Genomic DNA, 18949 nt, shown 5'->3' with positions numbered 1-18949 from the left:
CAAGCCCAGCCAATCGTCCAAATAATTCAATATGCGTATTCCGCTCGCTCTCAGAGGGGAAAGTGCTGCATCCACACATTTCGTAAATGTACGTGGCGCCAGCGCTAGCCCGAATGGCATCACCGTGAACTGATACGCTATGCCTTCGAACACAAATCTCAGAAAGTGCCTGTGACGAGGGGCGATCTGGATATGAAAGTATGCGTCTTTCAGGTCCACCGAAGCAAACCAATCTCCGGGTCGAATCTGCGCGAGCATCAGCTTTAGCGTTTTCATTTTGAAAGCGCGTTTGTATAATGCACGGTTGATGGGTCTCAGGTCTAAAATATGGGATGGAGACCACCATCTTTCTTTGGAACGACAAAGTACCGGCTGTAAAACCCGCTCTCTCTCTCTCGCTCGGCGAAACCACTTCTATCTATTGCATTTTGAACATACACAACACAGACATTCCCGTAGTCGCCTGCAACAGCCAAGGGGAGTTCGCGGTGGGCTCGCCGCTCTCCTCCTCTGCAACGTCCCGTCAGGAACGAGGCTTCTGTTCCGGCGGGGGAGCTCCCCCTGGACGGCCACCTTTCTTGAAGCCGTGACGCCCCTTCTGTGTCCTCTGCCACGGAGTTTTGGCATGAACAGATGGCTCTGGGTCCGACGCTGATGAAGCTGAAGCAGAGGGGGGTCGCTTCTACGGCCAGTTGGAAGCAGATGAGGATCTACTACATGCAGGGGGCTGCGCTGCAGCCCGGTGCAGCAGGAAGTGACTCATTGCCTTGAAGCGCTTCTGTGCCCCTGAGAAGCGCTCCGCGATAGCCTCCACCGCGTCTCCAAAGAGGCCAGATGGAGATACAGGAGCGTGGAGTAGCGCCCTCCTGTCCGCGTCTTTAAGCTCAGTGAGTGTCAACCACAGATGCCAGTGGAGCACCACCATGTAGCCCATGCTCCGTCCGATCGCCCGGGCCGTCTTATTTTTGGCTTTAAGTGCAAAATCCATTGCCGCTCGTAGATCCTTAAACGCCTCGGGATCCGCCCACCCTCGTCCAGGGATTTCAGGAGCTGTGCCTGAAAAACTTGGAGCACTGCCATTGTGTGCACCAATGAGATCGCTTCTCCCGAGGCGGCGTACGCTTTGTCCGCAACGTGTGCGGTCAGACGGCAGGGCCTTGATGGCAGCGTAGCACCCGTCTTCAGGGAAGCAGAAGAGGGGCAGAGATGCGCGGCGATGGATTCCTTGACGGGTGGAATGCGCGAATATGTCCTCGGGCTTCCGCAACGTCGACTTTAGTGAAGATCTCCGACCCACCAGCCGATTGGGGCGCAGCCCACGCCTTAGCGACCTCGTCGTACGCTGCCTCGGCAAGTCGGGGAGGAATGGGGCTCGCTTCCTCGGAGCGGCCACTCGGCGGCCCGAGTGAAGGAACCACGAATCAAGCTTGCTCTTAGCTGGTTCATCGGGGGATTCCCACTCTAGACCGAGATCGCTCACGGCCCTGGTAAGAATCCGGACGAGCTCATCCTGGAATGCAGAGCACTTCTCTGGAGTGCGGGCCCGCTAGATACCATTCACTGCCGAGTATTGCTTATCCTGTTAGTTTTCCTAGTTCCTGTTTCCTTCCCGTGTTTCCTTGTTTTGCCTTGCCTTGTCGGTTTCCTCGGTTCTGATCTTTGCCTGTCTCCCTGGATTTATCCCTCTAGTCTCGCCCCTGTGATTCTGTCTGCCGATCGTCGACCTACGCTAGCCCTAGGACTATTCTTGTGTTTTGCCCACCATATACCTGTTTGCCATTGTTTTGACCCTGCCTGTTATAACCACGTCTCTGTCTTCTGTTCAGAATAAAGCTTGCACATGGATCCACACGTCTTGTCAGCCCCATAACAGACGCGAATATTGATGGTTTTCACACTTAAGTCAAGTAAAATACCGCTTCTTAAACCAGAGAAGGTTTTTTCTAGTTAAATTTCGAGTTAAAAAGTCATAATTGAGAGACATAAAGTCGCAATTCTGAGAAATAAAGTCAGAACTGCGAGATATGAACTCACAATTCAGACGTTTTTTCTCGCAATTGCGAGTTTATATCACGCAATTCTGAATTTTTTTGTGAGAATTGTGAGATATAAACTCGCAATTGCGAGTTATAAAGTCAGAATTGTGAGATATAAACTCGCAATTCTGAGAACTTATCAGTTTATATCTCACAATTCTGAGAAAAAAAGTCAGAATTGCGAGATATAAACTCGCAATTGCGAGATATAAAGTCAGAATTGCGAGAAAAAAAGACAGAATTGCGAGTTTTTATCTCGCAATTGTGACTAGCCTATATCGTGCAATTCTGACTTTATATCTCGCAATTGCGAGTTTATATCTCACAATTCTGTGGAACAAAAGTCAGAATTGTGAGATAAAAAGTCGCAATTACCTTTTTTTAATTCAGTGGCAGAAACGGGCCTCCATACCTTATGCTATGGAGGCTCTCTCTTTTTTTATTTATTTATTTCTTATTCCTCAGTGTTTGCTAAAGGTTCTGTAATTTATTAGTCATTATATAGCCTAATACAGCGTGTAGACCATGCCTCATCTTATTCGTTTTTGTTAATAACGTTTTGTAAGCTAGTTTGTCATTGAATACTGTTTTATTGTTGTTGTGCATTTTAATTAAAAATAATGAATCCATCTTTTTTTTTTTTGTCTTAAAACATGAAAGGTCTATAGATGTAAGCAAAACAGACAATTATATTTTATTGTAAAACCTGACAAGATTGTTAAAATCGAAAGTGAAAGCATCCGAAGCCCAGCTTATAACATGGCAAAAGAGGAACTCCCATTCACAAAACTCAAATCGCAAATAATACTACTGATGAAAAAGAACGGGTTGAATGTTAACTACTTTCGTTTCCATATAACTACAAACTTTCATAAAAGTTAATCAGCGTGCATTGATTAACAGCATGTTGTAGTGCAAAAAACGAAACAAAACGTGCTTGTGCCAAAAGAGGGAGCAGTGGGAAGACTGAGTCTGGAGCCCTGAATTGCCCAGCTCCCTCTGTCAATGATCTACCTGCGTTCAAAATTCTCTGGCACCGCCCCTGGTACATCGATGTATTTTAGCAAAAATTAAGTTTGTTCAACTCTAAACCCAGTCCCCAAGTAAATTAGGTTATTAAATTAAAAACTAGCAAAACGAGTTGCGCGGTGTCCCCACCACTTTTCAAAGCAAAGTTACGCCACTGAGTAAAACGCAGCCTAATTTTCATTTTTGGGTGAACTAACCCTTTAAATCCCATTGACCTTCGATTTTGCAACAGAGTAGATAGAGGAATAATCAATTCAATAGTGAAACGTAGTAAATAAAATGATTTGTGTTCTATTCACCGTATAGACTTTTGCTTTAAACTTTTTTTTTCAGTTGATGCTATATGTTTAGTTTGCATAGGCCACCTGCTCGCCTTTAATAGCTATTTATTTTCCGCGTATAATCTCCTGTGACATTTTGACCACGACCAACATAATCGCTCGATAAGCCATAGCGCAGCGCGAATGTGAAACCCGACCCATGCGCGTTTAACGTAGATGACACACAAACGCAGTAATGCCCTGGGCTTAGCCTTTAAATAAGCATTATATAACAGCAGTCACATCGCACCGGCGACTAGAGGAAACCGCAGTTGTGTGGAAACTTTGCGCTCTCGTCTTTCGAAAACCGCGCGTCCGTGTCGATCTCGCTATGAGTTCGCGAACTAATGTTTCTTGTTTACACGAAGCCAAACGGGTGGCTATTTTTGGAGGCACACATGGAAATGAGATGTCTGGCATAACGCTGGTAAATATGTGGAAACAGAATTCAGCCGAAATAGAGAGAAACGGACTGCTGATCAAGCCGTTCATAAGCAACCCTAAAGCGGTGAAGAAATGTACCAGGTACATCGACACGGATCTGAACAGAGCCTTTACGCCCGAGAACCTCAGGTAAATAAACGTCTTGCACAACGCGTTGTTTTCTGTACAAGTCCGGCTCGTTTGTTTATGCTCGCTTTCATAAAACAGAGCACAATCAAACAATGGACGCGAAACTTTCGCTCTCGTGCGTTGGAGGTTTATTATCGCGTTCTGTGTGTGTTGTTTATTGTTGTCATGCATTCATCAGATCGACGTCTGTGGCCTCTGTGTTTTGCGTCCCGCGCCGTGTTTGAACGCTGAAACAGCTCCTTTACATGACACAACATCACTGAATCGAGCGATAAAGTATCAGTGGAGCGAGCTGTCAGCTGATCCGAGCCACTCATGTCGTGACTGTTGAGAACCGTGAGTGGAGTGTGATTTGGGTCATGAAAAGAGCCTGCAATATTGCATCCGAGACAACACGATACACGATTGTTCATTTTCAGGGTAACGGGTGTAAAACTGACTTTTTGAGGACCTTTAATTACTTAGGCTAAGTGTTTTTTGAATGACAGTTTTATAAATGTGACAAATTACAATTTCTACTCCAGTTAGTGGTTATTATTACTACAGTAGTTTGTAAGTCTGGAGTCTGCAGAAGTCTACAAACAATTGGTTTTTCCTACAGTTCCACTGATGTTACCCATGAAAAGATTTATTGAACACGTTTACCTTTTGTGACAACATGCCCCATCGCAATTAAACAGCCTACTATTTGCTTTCTGGTAAATGTAAACAGTAAAACAACCTTCACAAATATGAAGACTAGAATTTTAGCGAGGACATAATTCACCGAAAGTATTCCAAGTTAAAACACGTATGAACTAGAAATTTGAAACCAATAAACCCAATCCAAGAGAAAATGCATTTCCTTCACTTTTAAGTAGAATCGTGAAGTTGAAAGCATATGGGGGGAATGATCAGTACAGTGTACCAAATGTACCATGAACAGAGCATACCTACGTTTTACATACAGATATTAAAATGAACAGAATTTGCTGTGTGCTTAAATGTCACATTAAATACAGGGGCATGGATGATTTGTCTTAGAATGACATAAAACAGCAAAACAAAGCAATCATAAATCCTATTTCATTTATTAGACAATTTAAATACAGAATGAAGGTTGCAAATTGAGACTGGCATGTCTTGGTGGGATTATAAATTATAAACTGACCTTGGTCATTGATGTACAGTCAACCAGGAAACACCGCGTACATAATAATGTACTGTGAGGGGTTGCAAAATGTACACATCAAAACAGATGCTCACGGTTAACTGTTCATTGTTTTTATGCAGTTTTTTTATTCTTGAGCCAGGTGGAAAGCTTGATGAAATTCTCTGAGCATTATTTTTCAGTCCCCCCCTGCTTCGTGTGCTTGTTATATGCATCTCTGTCTGAAACTTATTTAATTCCTAATGGTGACAAAAGTGCATAATTTTGGCAATGTTGTGAAGTAGGAATATTGCTGGAACATTTCCTCTAACTCAGCAATTAGAGCAGTAAATAAAACGTTTAAAAACGTCAGGTTTCTAGTTTAGATTAAAAAAAGAAGAAGTAGTAAATAAGTTATTAGTTATGTAATAGCTGATCTTTTTGTCGTTCACTGCTCTGTTAAAAAAAAGTTAACGGTACACTTGAACCTAACTGCTATTCAAAAGATTTTTAACACCAGTGCATGCATGTTATTTTCCATTAGAACAAAGTTTTCTATTGATTTGAACTTCTAGATGTCTTATATTTTACTATTAAAGTTGCCATTTGTGGAATTAAAACTACTTAAATATACTTCAAAAAGTATTTTTATGTTTGCATTATGTAGCCTATTGAAAATATGTTTTATTGATTGACCTTTTTGTTATGTCTTGTTTGCAATTATTGTGTTGATAAGGATTTTTCTATCCACAGTGCTCCAGATGTTGAAGGGCTGCTATATGAAGTCCAGAGGGCCAAGGAAATAAATCGGATGTTCGGACCCAAAGGAAGCTCGGATGCATATGATGTTATCTTTGACCTTCACAACACCACCTCAAACATGGGCTCCACCCTCATCCTGGAAAGCTCAACAGACCTCTTCAACCTTCAGATGGTGCATTATATTAAAGTAAGAAACTAGATCCAATTATTCTGTACAATGATAATGAAATCATCTTGTATTTTGTATTTACCCTCTGCATCTACACTACTATTCAAAACTTTGGGGTAAGATACTTACTTATTTGCTTATGTATTTATTTATTTATGAAAGAAAGTAATACTTTTATTCAGCAAGGACCCATTAAATTGATCAAATGTGACTGTTAAGACATTTACAATATTACAAATGATTTATATTTTAAATAAATGCTATTGCTTTGAACTTTTTATGCGCCAAAGAATCCTGAAAACTATATCACAAGAACAATATAAGCATATTAATCAACATATTAGAATCATTTATTTCAAATAAATGCTGTTCTTTTTAACTTGTAAAAAAAATCTTGGAAAATGTCATTGTTTCTGTATAACTGTGTTCAACATAATAAGAAATGATAGTAATGAGAAATCTCTTTTAAACACCAAATCAGCAGGTTAGAATGATTTCTGAAACATCATGTGGCACTGAAAACTGGTGTAATGGCTGCTGAATATTCAGCTTTGCCGTCACAGAAAATAAAAATAAATAAACAGTTATTTTAAAATGTAATATGTCACAATATTACTGTATTTTTAATCAAACAAAAACCGCTTTGGTGAGCATAAGAGACCTCTTTCCAAAACATACAAAAAAATCTTACTGACCCAAAACATTTGAACGGTAGTGTATAATAATTGCTGTTAATAGTGTTCATCGTCTGTTTGATTACGTCTTTAATTGATTTTTCCGTACATTTCTGCCATATGTACATTAACTGACAGTCACCACTGATAAGATACTACTAAATATTGTAGAACCTTAATTTTCTGTAAAGTTGCTTTGCAACGATTTGTATCGTGAAAAGCGCTGTACAAATAAACTTGAATTGAATTGAATAGTGCACAAATAATTTGTTGCATGTATATACTGAACATTAAATTCTTTAACCAAAACATTCCAATACCAAGATTTTGCTTAATGTCTTAAAATAAACAAATCAAACATCTTTACACAGACACCTGTGCTCTTCCCACTTACAGAAAGCTATGGCTCCCCATACCTGTTCAGTACTCTTAAATGAACACCCACAGCTGAAGTATTCAACCACACGCTCTGTGGCCAAACACCCTATTGGTGAGTACAAAGTCCTGGGATACTCAGCAGGTCAAACCTGATTCTAAATCAAGTTTAATATTACCCCTGAAAGTCAGCCAGAAGCTAAGAAGTGGAATAAGCAAGGATACTATGAAAAGTCTAGTTATAATTAAAGCATCCAGAGCCTCTGCAGATAATTCTGTAGACATCTAGAGCTCATTCCGTGCCATTTGATGAGACTCCTTTTTCCATGAATTAATATTATAGTGGAAACCCAACACAGTACCAGTTGCACCTTATTTAACATGGTTTTTCACTGCTGTCTGTGATCAGATTAGACCTGTGACCCTTTGTTGGGTCACGACCCACCAGTCAAGTACTAGTGACTTATATAGATGTGTTTGTGTTGCAGGTCTTGAGGTGGGCCCTCAGCCGCAGGGTGTTTTGAGGAGCAATGTATTCGAGTCCATGAGGACGATACTGAAGCATGCGCTGGACTTCATCGAGTTCTTCAATAGTGGTGAGGTCAATCAAGGTTAAGGAGAGATCAGCATGCTTACTGCACTGAACCTGGAATGTGTTGCTATAAAGGGATTTCAAAGGCAACCTGAGTAGCCACAAGACAACTTAGTTTCTATATTTCCTATACAATAGGATTATTTTCTAATATAAACCAATAGTAATCATATGTGATGGTATGGACCGTGACAGTATGGGACCATAATGTTGTGTTTTTCAGATGTGTCACACAATTTGATGAGAAGAAAGAAAGAAGTCTATTATGCTCACTGAGGCTGCATTTATTTGTTCAGAATTACAGTAAAAACTATGAAAGGCAATGTACCACACAATTCTCAGAATTGTGAAAAAAGTGTATAATTGCAAGATAAACTCAGAATTCTGACTTTTTCTTGCAATTCTGAGTTTACATTTCACCATTTTTTATTTTTTTATATAAAAAAAAAAAAGGTAAGTTCTAGTATTTATCCCACAATTCTGACTTTTTAAATCTCACAAGATAATACCTCACAATTCAGACTTTTCTTCACATAATTATTTATTAATGTATTTAGTCATTTAGCAGATGCTTTTATCCAAAGCGACTTACAAATGAGGACAATAAAAGCAGTCAAAACTAACAAAAGAGCAACAATATATAAGTGCAAATGACAAGTCTTGGTTAGTATATTACAATTATATAATTACAAGTTTATATCACACAATTCTGAGTTTGTCACTATTCTGATGTTTACCTTTTAAAAATAACTTTTATATTTCATAAATGTTAAAAAATATTAATTTATTCCTGTGATGGTAAAGCTGAATTTTCAGCAGCCACTACTGCAGTCTTCAGCATCAAATTATTTCCTATACAATAGGATTATTTTCTAATACAAGCCAATGGTAAATGTGCAGTAACAGTATAGATCTATAATGTTCTTCATATATGTCACACAATTCACATTTTGTATTATTTTCAATAACGCATTTAATCAATGTGTTTCTCATATCGTTTATAGATGCTTCATGTTTACATAACTTTCTTTGCCCCGTGGCCATCCGTTTCTCTGCCAGGATAGTGTGTGGCATTTCAAGACAAACGGTTCTGCTCTCAGGTCATTGAATCAGCAAGCACTGACCAGTTTGAAGTATAGACTTCTTCAAGTTTATCTTCCTCTTTTTTCCCCCTCGACTGTGGAAACATTTGAACAAGGTAGTCACGTGTACTTTCAGCCTGACATGAATACACATTTCCCCATGCCTCACATTAAGCAGGAACATGTTGAGCTGGGCAAGGGTGGCTGGTTTCTCTTCTGGTTTTGCCGTTTTGTGACTTGAATGCTTGTTTGCTAGTTGGTTAGTTTCCATGTCATTGGTAGCTTGCTGGGTTTTGTAGTGTCATGCTGTGTAGAGGGGCCGCATTGTTGTGGATGAATGTCTCATTGTGAGCGCTCAAACGTGCTTTCTGTTTGCCAGTGTGGAGCCATGTTTGGACCACATCAACATAACAAGCAAAACATAAAGAAAAGTGTTTATAGTGAAACATGAGGAGCACTTCAGCACGTGTCTTCCTTGTAAAGGTGTAATGTGGCTGTAAAACAACATAGTATTGATCATTTTAGACTTGCCAGTTAACTTAAAATATGAAATATGTTGTTTTTTTCTAGATAGCGATAAGGTGAAGGATGATCATATAGCAACACTGTACCGTAATGTGAGGAGTGCCAAACTCTTTATTTAGTGACCACCCATGTCAACACATGTCTGACATACTCATAAACCTGACAGCCTGACATTAACGTATTTCATTAACACAGTAACACAATACAGGATGGAAAAATACTGGAAAATTTCTCAGAATTTTGAAGTGAAGCTGGCAAATAGGTCTGCTTATTTACTGAAATATTCTGCTTTAATAACATTTTCAGGCCAGCTTGATCCCACTCCCTGCTGAAAGAACCAAAGCTGAAAAAATATAGCATGACCCAAGCATAATAAACATGTTTCTAGATTTAACTACATCTCTATATAAGCCACTGATTAATACTTAAAGCAATAATTCATCCAAAAATGAAAATGTTTACTCACCCTCAGGCCATTCAAGATGAATTCAAGATTCACTTACTCACCAGTGGATCCTCTGCAGTGAATGGGTGCCGTCAGAATAAGAGTTCAAACAGCTGATAAAAACATCACAATAATCTAAAAGTAATCCACACCACTCCAGCCCATTAGTTAATGTCTTGTGTATTGAAAAGCTGCATGTTTGTAAGAAATGATACACTATTTAGGCATTTTAACTTTAAACTTTCGCTTTTGGCCATATGAGACCTTTCATATTAGGAGGGAAATATGCACAGATCAAGGACTAATTACAAGCAAAAATGGTTCAAAACAGTGATAAACAAATGTGTCAGTGGATTATTATGTGAGGGGACAACAGGGGATGGACTTTTTCATTGGAAGAAGCGTTATTTTGGATTAATGACTCACATTTTGACCAGAAGCAACAAAAACGCCTTAATGATGGATTTGTTTATTACAAACACTCAGCTTTTTACTTCGCAGGATGTAAATCTATGGACTGGAGTTGTGTGGATTACGTGTGGATTATTGTGATGTTTTTATCAGCTCTTTGGACTCTCATTCTGACGGCACCCATTCACTGTAGAGGATCCATTTGTGAGCAAGTGATGTAATGCAAAATTTCTCCAAATCTGTTCCGATGAAGAAATAAACTCATCCACAGTGCATCTTAGATGTGTAAATTTAAGGAAATTTTCATTTCTGGCTGAACAATTCCTTTAAGTGACAACAGACAAGGTCAAATATCTTTTTTTCCCTTTACTTTCCTTTTTCACCTAGTTTTCCGTGTGTGTGTGTTTATTTTTTGGTCATAGGTGTAGAGTTTCCTCCATGTACAGTAGATGTATTCAGAGTCCAGGAGAGAATGGACTACCCCAGAGACACCAACGGCAACATCACAGCTATGGTGCATCCTCATCTACAGGTATTAAATGGACCATCTAGTAAATGCATAGAGAAGTGTGTTTCTTTTGAAAGGAAAGCACATACCCTCAAGCGACGTATAAAAGCATTGCTCTTTATGACAGGGATGCAGGGAGGGGGAAAATGTGTCCTATGACTCACTTGTTTTCCACAGTATGGTCCTGTTCATTCCCTCTCTTTCTCTTTCTGTGTAGGACTGTGACTGGGAGCCTTTGAACCGGGGTGACCCTATGTTCCTAACGTTTGATGGGAGAACAATCCTTTATGAAGGTGCCAACACAGTGTACCCCACGTTTATTAATGAGGCTGCATATTATGAAAAACAGCAGGCTTTCACAACCACTTGTAGAGAAATACTATCTGCTAATGCTATCAGAAAAGCATTCAAGTAGTTTTCTCTTAAAAGTCACTATGACACTCAGATAGTTGACATGACATCTTTGTTATCTACTGTACTTTAACTAAATGTCAGCTTCAACATTTTTCTAATTCTGGAATAAATATAATGGAGTTTTATGACCTTTATTTAAAAAAAAAAAAAAAAAAAAAAGGTAACACCACACGACCATTTAGTTAAAAAGGAAAAAAAAGCCAAAAGTTTAATAAAATTGTCTTTAAAGAGACGGTAACAAGTCACATATAAAATATAAATTATATATAACATATATATCTATATATACCATATATAACACTACCACTGAATGAATTCAAATAAGTTGTGTTTTGTACTGAAAATGTTTAATGAAATCCATGTTATGTAATGAAGAATTTATACTCTTAGATTTTTTAGATATTTTATACAGTAGGTAGGTCTACCTCTAGTGTATGTCTGCACAGTTCAGATCCTGATGTAGTGTATGTGAAATGCACAAGCTCAGGAACAGTCTTCACTGCCCTCTAGCCTCTGATTTAACACACTGTTGACTCAAATACTGACCTGAAACAGCCTTAAAACAACCACAAAATAACCTCTCAGCACTGTGCTTATACGTCATGCATCATGGGATATTAATCATCTGTCAAAACTCTCTGTATTTTGCTGTTTGTGATGCAAAAGTGTTGTTGTCTAAGTCTTGGAGTTCCTGACTTCATCCTCATTCAGTGGTGCAACCCAAGTATTGCCTTAATTGAACAAATAGAAAATATTTTTTGTCTGATAGAAAGAGTTAAGAGCTCTTACAGTAGGAAGATAAAGTAATATTCAATAGGATTTGGTATACTATATGGTGGACTTTATAGATTGATGGATAAGCTCAGCAGGCACTGAAAAGCTTTGGCAAAACTGATTTTAGAGAAATATGTGTGCTTTTTCCACTGTGATTTTGTTTTGTGATGTATATGGCTTGTGTAAATTGTCGAAAGGCCCATTATTGTGAGTTATTTTTTGAAATAGTGTTATGTTTTAAAATATCATATCTATCTATGCAAGGAATAATATATTCACTTTATGTGAACAGATGTTTTTAATTTGTTCCAAATTGAAGAAGAATCTTGATGATTTTTAATACATTTACCAATTATTCCACACAGTTGATTACAGTGTTGTATGATGTCGTTAAGGTCCAGGTGGTATTTAGTATTGCTTGATAATGTTCAGTGTTGTCAAAATGTGGAATATGATGTATTTTAACATAATAGGCATTGTCACAATGTATTTGTTTTACATGAAGTCTTGTCAGTCTTAATGAGATGAATTAATGTGGAGTAAATAATTTCATAATATAAATGTATTATGTAAACCATTTACATAAAGCCACAAGAGATTTCTATTTTGTCTCACACAGATCTTTTCAAAACGAATAATAAAAAGTTTCTTTATTAAATCTGATTTGCACTTTTTAATTCAACAGATCCTCTATTATAAAAATGCTTTACCTAAAAATGAAAATTATATTTATTTACCCACATACATTTTTTTTAAAAAATTTTTAATTAGAATTATTTCATCGACATTCTTCAAGATATTACATTTTTTATTCCACTGAAAAATAATTGTTTACTGAAGGTGATGACGATAACAGAATTTTTAAAATTTGCTTAAAATTGACTTACCTTCAGGCCATTTAAGATGTAGGTGAGTTTGTTTCTTCATTTGGAGACGTTAAGCATTACATCACTTGCTCACCAGTGGATCCTCTGCAGTGAATGGGTGCCGTCAGAATGAGAGTCTAAACAGCTGATAAAAACATCATAATCCACAAATACTTGACTCCAGTCCATCAGTTAATGTCTTGTGAAGCAAAAAGTGTTGTACATGTAAGAAACAATGCCATCATTAAGGCGTTTTAAATTTAAACTGTAATTTCTGTCCAAAATCCCAGTCCATAATCCATAATAATGCTTCCACCAGTGTAGAAGTCCATCCCCTGTTGTCCTCTCATATCAAAATCCACCAACATATTTGTTTAGGACTATTTTTGGCTGGTGCTTGATCTGTGCATATTTCTCCCGACTCCGATGAGACGACTTCTTCACTGGAGAAAGTAGTATTATGGATCGAGGATGGTTTAATTGATGGACTGGATTCATGTAAATTACTTATTTTGTTATGATCAACAGTTTGGACTCGGCACCAGTGGTATAAAGTATTTGAGTAAATGTAATTTGTTACTGTACTTGAGTATCTTTTTGGCTACTTTGTAGTTTTACTGAGTATCAAAGGTATTAGCAACATTTACTCTTTACTTCACTGCATTTTTGAATGGGTATATGTACTCTTTACTCAATACATAAGTAATGCAATTAGTCATAACATTTTGCATGGCACCTAACTTTTTCTGCGGCAGTTTATTTTTGCTACAAAAGAAGCAATATTTCCATCTACAGGGCATTAAAGGTGCTATATCTTGTGCGTTTTGCCCTTACTCACCGAAACTTGTCAACAAGGCTTCTTTATGAGAATACGAGTGCATTAGCAGGTAGTTGTGAATCACTGGTGTTTTATATACGAGATAAGGACATTACTACAGCTAGCGATGAGGCTGAAACCAGCACGTCTAGTGCAAGAAGACTTTGACTTTATAATTTTACTTAAAGCTGCAGTCCGTAAGTTTTGCCTCTTTGTCACCATCTCTATTTGAAAACCTGGAATTGCAGCTGTGAATTATCTTCCTTGCATGGGTTGTGCTCCGGCACGGCTCCAGCGCAGATGAATCTAATGTTTTGAGGAGAATGTGTGGCAGTCAGTCACCGCACCGGTGTGGATATTGTACTTTGCACTCACAGATTCTAGCCTACGTCTTGGAATATCTGACTCAAATAAGCATTTTCACCAGATATTGTCATCTGAACAAGTAAGTAACAAGTCTGCCACGTATGTTCTGACCAACTGAGGAAAAAAGCATTATAATAAATCGCGCTACCAATGGTGATTTAATCTAAATTAGCTCATATCACATCAAACCGTGCAAATTATTATTATTGTTATACTTTATTCTCAAATTGTTAATGTTAACAACATCAGCATTGCGTGACTATGAGTATAGTATGTGTGTAGATTTCAATTTCTGTACAGTCTAATCTCTAATTGTCATACCACTCGAATTTCATATTAAGACATTCTTTTAACCCAAAAAGCAAATTATGCTCCCTTCGAACTGGTTGTCTTTAAAATACAAATCTTGTGTAATCCCAGGCTATCTGTAGTCAGAAGCAGATTTAAAACTGGAATATAATTTAATTTCATTCACATGTGTTTCATAAATTTATAATTCTTTCTGGATTACAATCCACCATCAAAATGATACATTGAATTATTCTAGCTGCTATGAGAAAAGGCTTTAAACGATCGGCCACCTGCAGGATGTGATAGCCTAGTAGGCGGGACAACTTCTTTATGTTTACAGACGTGACATAATGACGCAGTGCCATGCTCGAATTTCCCGCGAAAACCTACCCGTAGCACTCAAATTAGAAAACATTATTATAAGATAACCGTTGTGAATCGGGCTAAAGTAAGGCGATAGTTTCGAACACTGGCTGGTTACGTACTTGCTCAAATATTGATTTCGGATCTTTTTTTTTTAAATTTACGGACTGCAGCTTTAACATTATTTTATTTGTCCGTCATATTGAAGAGAACTTTTAGAATGATATTGGTTTACTTATGCCCTTTTTAAGCACTTGTGCTTCACTGAGACTTTAGTGTCTATAGACGTTTAAGAGGTGTTGTGTTGACATTGATTTATTGGAATTTTGAGGTGTTCAGTTTTATTTTGATTATAGAAAATAAACGTGATTGCTCTCCTCACAAATCAACTTTTTCTTGCTTTTCACTGGCATTTCTCTTAGATGTTGAGGACTAATGCATCTTTGAGTCTACATTGGGGACCAGCAACTGAAGGTGAACTATCCCTTTAAGTACTGTTAAAATCAGGTACTCTTAGACTTATTCTCAAGTCGTTTGTGATTGGTTATGGACTTCTAATGGAGTCATTTTAGCTGTAAAATATCTGTACTTTTACTCAAGTATGGTTTCCAGGTAGCCTACTCTTTACACCTCTGGCCAGGCATGTGCACTGCAGGTAGGGCTCAACCTGTGCAGAGAACATGCCCTTTTTGCCCTTACACTCCGAAGTGCCCTTTCTTTGGTGGCGGTGTTTTGTTTTGTTTTTCTTCTTCAATAAATCAATGCTATTGGTCACCCTTTACATCTGTGTCTGTTTTACAAATATTTAGCCAATGAAATGTATTAAAAAGAGCTAGTGACTAAATCTTGTTGGATCCGCTCAAACTGTCAGTAAAACCTCATAACTCCACCCCCTCTATCTTGACTGAATGAACTAAAGTTCCACAGCAGCTGAACAAAGTCTTGCAAGGGTAAATAATTATCTTGTAGTTTGAATACGTATAGCGTTTTCTTTATGCAAGAAACACTGTCTATAAAGGCTAATATTTTATGTATTTGAGGTCTGAGACATGTGGGACCGGAGAGAGAGGGCTAGCATTTTCCATCTAATCATAGCTAATAGCCTACACTTAAATAGCCTGTGCATACAGTAGCATTTCAGCTTTTATAAAATGAGATTTTGGCCAAATGTATTTTACAACAGGAAAAACTGAGCGCCCATGTAGCTACAACAAACTTTGTAACCTGTTGATGAAAACGTAATGTGATGCCACTGTTTTAATGATGGACAAAATGCACATTTGCACACATTCGCTGGTCAAAAACCCTGTAACTGCATTTGAGTTTGACACAAAGCGACTGAGTGATCCTCGTCACCTAGGTAAAATATATTTCTAAGAAATGTCTTCTTTGATTTATGATTGCTGGTACACTTAATTTATTAACATTTAATCATATTATATGGTCGCATGGTTAATTCATGTTAATTCATGAACTTCATGTGTGCAAAGCAGAGAAAAAATTAATTGTATGTATATACACTGAAAAAAATTATAAACGCAACACTTTTTTTTTTGCCCCCATTTTTCATGAGCTGAACAAGAGATTAAATTCATGATCATCACAATTAAAAAAAAAGAGGGAGTACACGAGCAATTCACAAACAGAGGACCCTATGAATAATGTTGACAACAAAATAATACTGAATAATTGAGACTATTATTTTGTGTTATTTAATTTGTCATTAAGGAGTCATTCTATAATTAGGGGTACATGTCATGTTCATGGACTCTATTAGCAATTTTACAAATTTTCACTTCTTTTTCAGAATTTTTCTGACTTTTATATCAGGGGACATTTCTAAATAATTTAATACAAAAATCCAACAGATATCCATCTTTTATCTTGCAAAAATGGCATTCTATACTGGAATTTGCTGATTTTGTACTGTCCGATTTGGTAAATGTGAGGTTTTGCTCTTCAGATTAGCTCTAAAATACATGTTTCTGTATATATTTCTTATAAATATTTGTCCAAAATAATCATTAAATTATGAAAAAAGTGTTTTAAAAAATATTTTGCTCATGCATCTACATTAAATCATCCATTTTGTGTATGTCCGAGAAATCAGTGTCAACTGTGTTACTCCCTATAAAACCCCCTATAAATCAGCAATGGTTTGTTCCAAAGTCACATGTCCAACATCACGTGATGTATTTTCCTTTTTTGGAGGGAAATTTGAAGACAGTGTGGAAAGTCATAACTTCTCTTCAATATTTTATCTAGATTATTGTCTGCACATAGAGTAGATTAATTGACTGTCAACTGTGTTATCAACATGTTCTGGTGAACTTACTACCTAACTTAACCCCTACTAACTATTCCAAGGTCAGCAGTTTGCACAAGGCCTTAAAATGGCTGAAATGTCAACTGTGTTACCTGTCAACTGTGTTACCCCATCAACTGTAACACAGTTGACAAGGAATAACATGGTTGACAATGTTGGCAATTCAGTGTCAATTTATGCTCCCACTGAGTGTTGTTGATAAAAATAAATGCTCACACACTATTGTCATTACAAAGAAATTACATAGGAATTGCCTAAAACCATGGAAAACAATGGATAAACTTAACTGATCTAATCATGGCCACACTTTCTATGAACTCCGTATCCATAATATTATATACACATTATATTCACATTTGTCAAGGGTTAAAAAGCATTCAGAATTCCTCATGATTAACATAAACCTATATAATATTATAGATTTGGCATATATCTATTTCTGCTTAGTCATGACTGATAAAGTGTTATGATGTGATTGTATAAGTCCTTACAACTTGAAGTGTCATGATGCATTATAAAACGTAATTGACCTTTATAATAATATAATATATTCATTAACGTTATTATATATATTATTATAATGTGTGTGTTTAAAATGCTTTATGGATACTAAGTTCATTCATACCTGTCAACTGTGTTACTTTGTCAACTGTGTTATGTGTGGTTTTTATGTTATAAATCTTTTAAAACTAATCCGTCCGAAAAAAAGATGGGGATATCTCTGGGGATGGATGACTTTGGTAAGGATGGTGAATAAGACTAAATTCAGCATACTGTGGATTTATGTTGAAGAAAAGTTTCATCCTTCATGATAGCATCCCACAGTACGCCCATTATGAAGCCCCAAATTCATATTTTCAAATCAGTTAGACAAATAACCTCAAAAACTGGTGAATAGACTCAAAAACCTTCAAACAAATATGTAATCAAACATGTGGGACTTCATTCATGTTTCATTTGATTTGACACAACATTTGTCCGTAACACAGTTGACAAAATAATGAATCAAATGTTAATTTTCATTAACATATTTAAATAGTCATTAGAGCTTAAACTTGCCAAACAATTAATTTAGCAAATTAAGGGTATATATTATTCAACCACCTAAAAGGGGGGTGCCCTTTTTCAGTTTCAGCACATGTCCCTCAAAAGGTCTGTGCACGGCCCTGCCTCTGGCTGGCACCCCTGCACTGCAGAGGATTCATTGGTGAGCAAGTTATGTAATGCTAAATTTCTCCAAATCTGTTCTGATCCACATCCTGAGGGAAAGCAAATTTTCAGCAAATGTTCATTTTGGGGTTCTTTTAAGATCCTACATGTTCCGTGTTTTGTTGTTGACCACTAGGGGGAAGCTCTTCATCATTAAACCCTTTCTGCCCTTGATTCCAAGATATTAGCAGTTGCAGGCAGTGGTGGAAAGAGTACTGAAAAAATATACTCAAGTAAAAGTACCATTACCTTCCAAAAAATGTAGTGTGAGTAGAGTAAAAGTACTTGTCCAAAAAACTACTTGAGTTAGAGTAAAAGAGTAGCCTATTTAAAAGTACTCATGAGTAGTGAGTAGTGAGTACTGAGCTGTGGATTCTACCCCCTCATAATAAACACTATACACTGCCATTTATACATTTTAAAAACGTTGTACATTCTGTAATTCACATTTTCTTGTTTGTCATAAAGAATGAAGAGTATCTATCATCCAGCAGTTTTCATTTGGACTGCCAACTCTTTAAAATACATCAAAACAGCACGGAAACAGTATTCAGTATATATACAAATCATTTAGTAAGCAGAAATCCGAAATTTACCTTAACATATTAAGTTAGAGGAAGATGCGACTGAATTGATGCTTGAAGAATGCTCTTCCAGCAGCCATGATAAACAGTTGGCGGTTAAAGTTTTCTATGCACAATTTGATTTGACAAAAGTCACGAGACCTATTACCATCTCTCTATCCAATCACGTTGATGGATAAAAATAAAAATAAAATAAGCATGTAACGACCACAAACGGAGGAAAATAGCAGCGTAAAAGTACCGATACATCACTTAAAATGTACTAAAGTAAAAGTACACAATTTTTTAACTACTCAAAAAAGTACAATT

The 18949-nt window shown here is 37.2% G+C and overlaps 1 protein-coding gene across 1 annotated transcript; it reads left to right on the top strand.

Annotated features, from left to right (window-relative positions):
- Nucleotides 1–3559: 3559 nt before the first annotated feature.
- On the top strand, nt 3560–12457 carry LOC107587675 (aspartoacylase-like). Its single transcript, XM_016275542.1, has 6 exons — nt 3560–3958; nt 5841–6036; nt 7089–7182; nt 7556–7663; nt 10545–10654; nt 10848–12457. Exons 1-6 carry the CDS (start codon nt 3717–3719, stop codon nt 11043–11045), a joined length of 948 nt encoding a protein of 315 aa, XP_016131028.1. The 5' UTR covers nt 3560–3716; the 3' UTR covers nt 11046–12457.
- The last annotated feature ends 6492 nt before the right edge of the window (nt 12458–18949 follow it).

This window comes from Sinocyclocheilus grahami, unplaced genomic scaffold, assembly GCF_001515645.1.
Source record: "Sinocyclocheilus grahami isolate Dianchi unplaced genomic scaffold, SAMN03320097.WGS_v1.1 scaffold95.1, whole genome shotgun sequence".
Classification (NCBI taxonomy): domain Eukaryota; kingdom Metazoa; phylum Chordata; class Actinopteri; order Cypriniformes; family Cyprinidae; genus Sinocyclocheilus; species Sinocyclocheilus grahami.
This window is presented reverse-complemented; position numbering and strand designations above follow the sequence as displayed.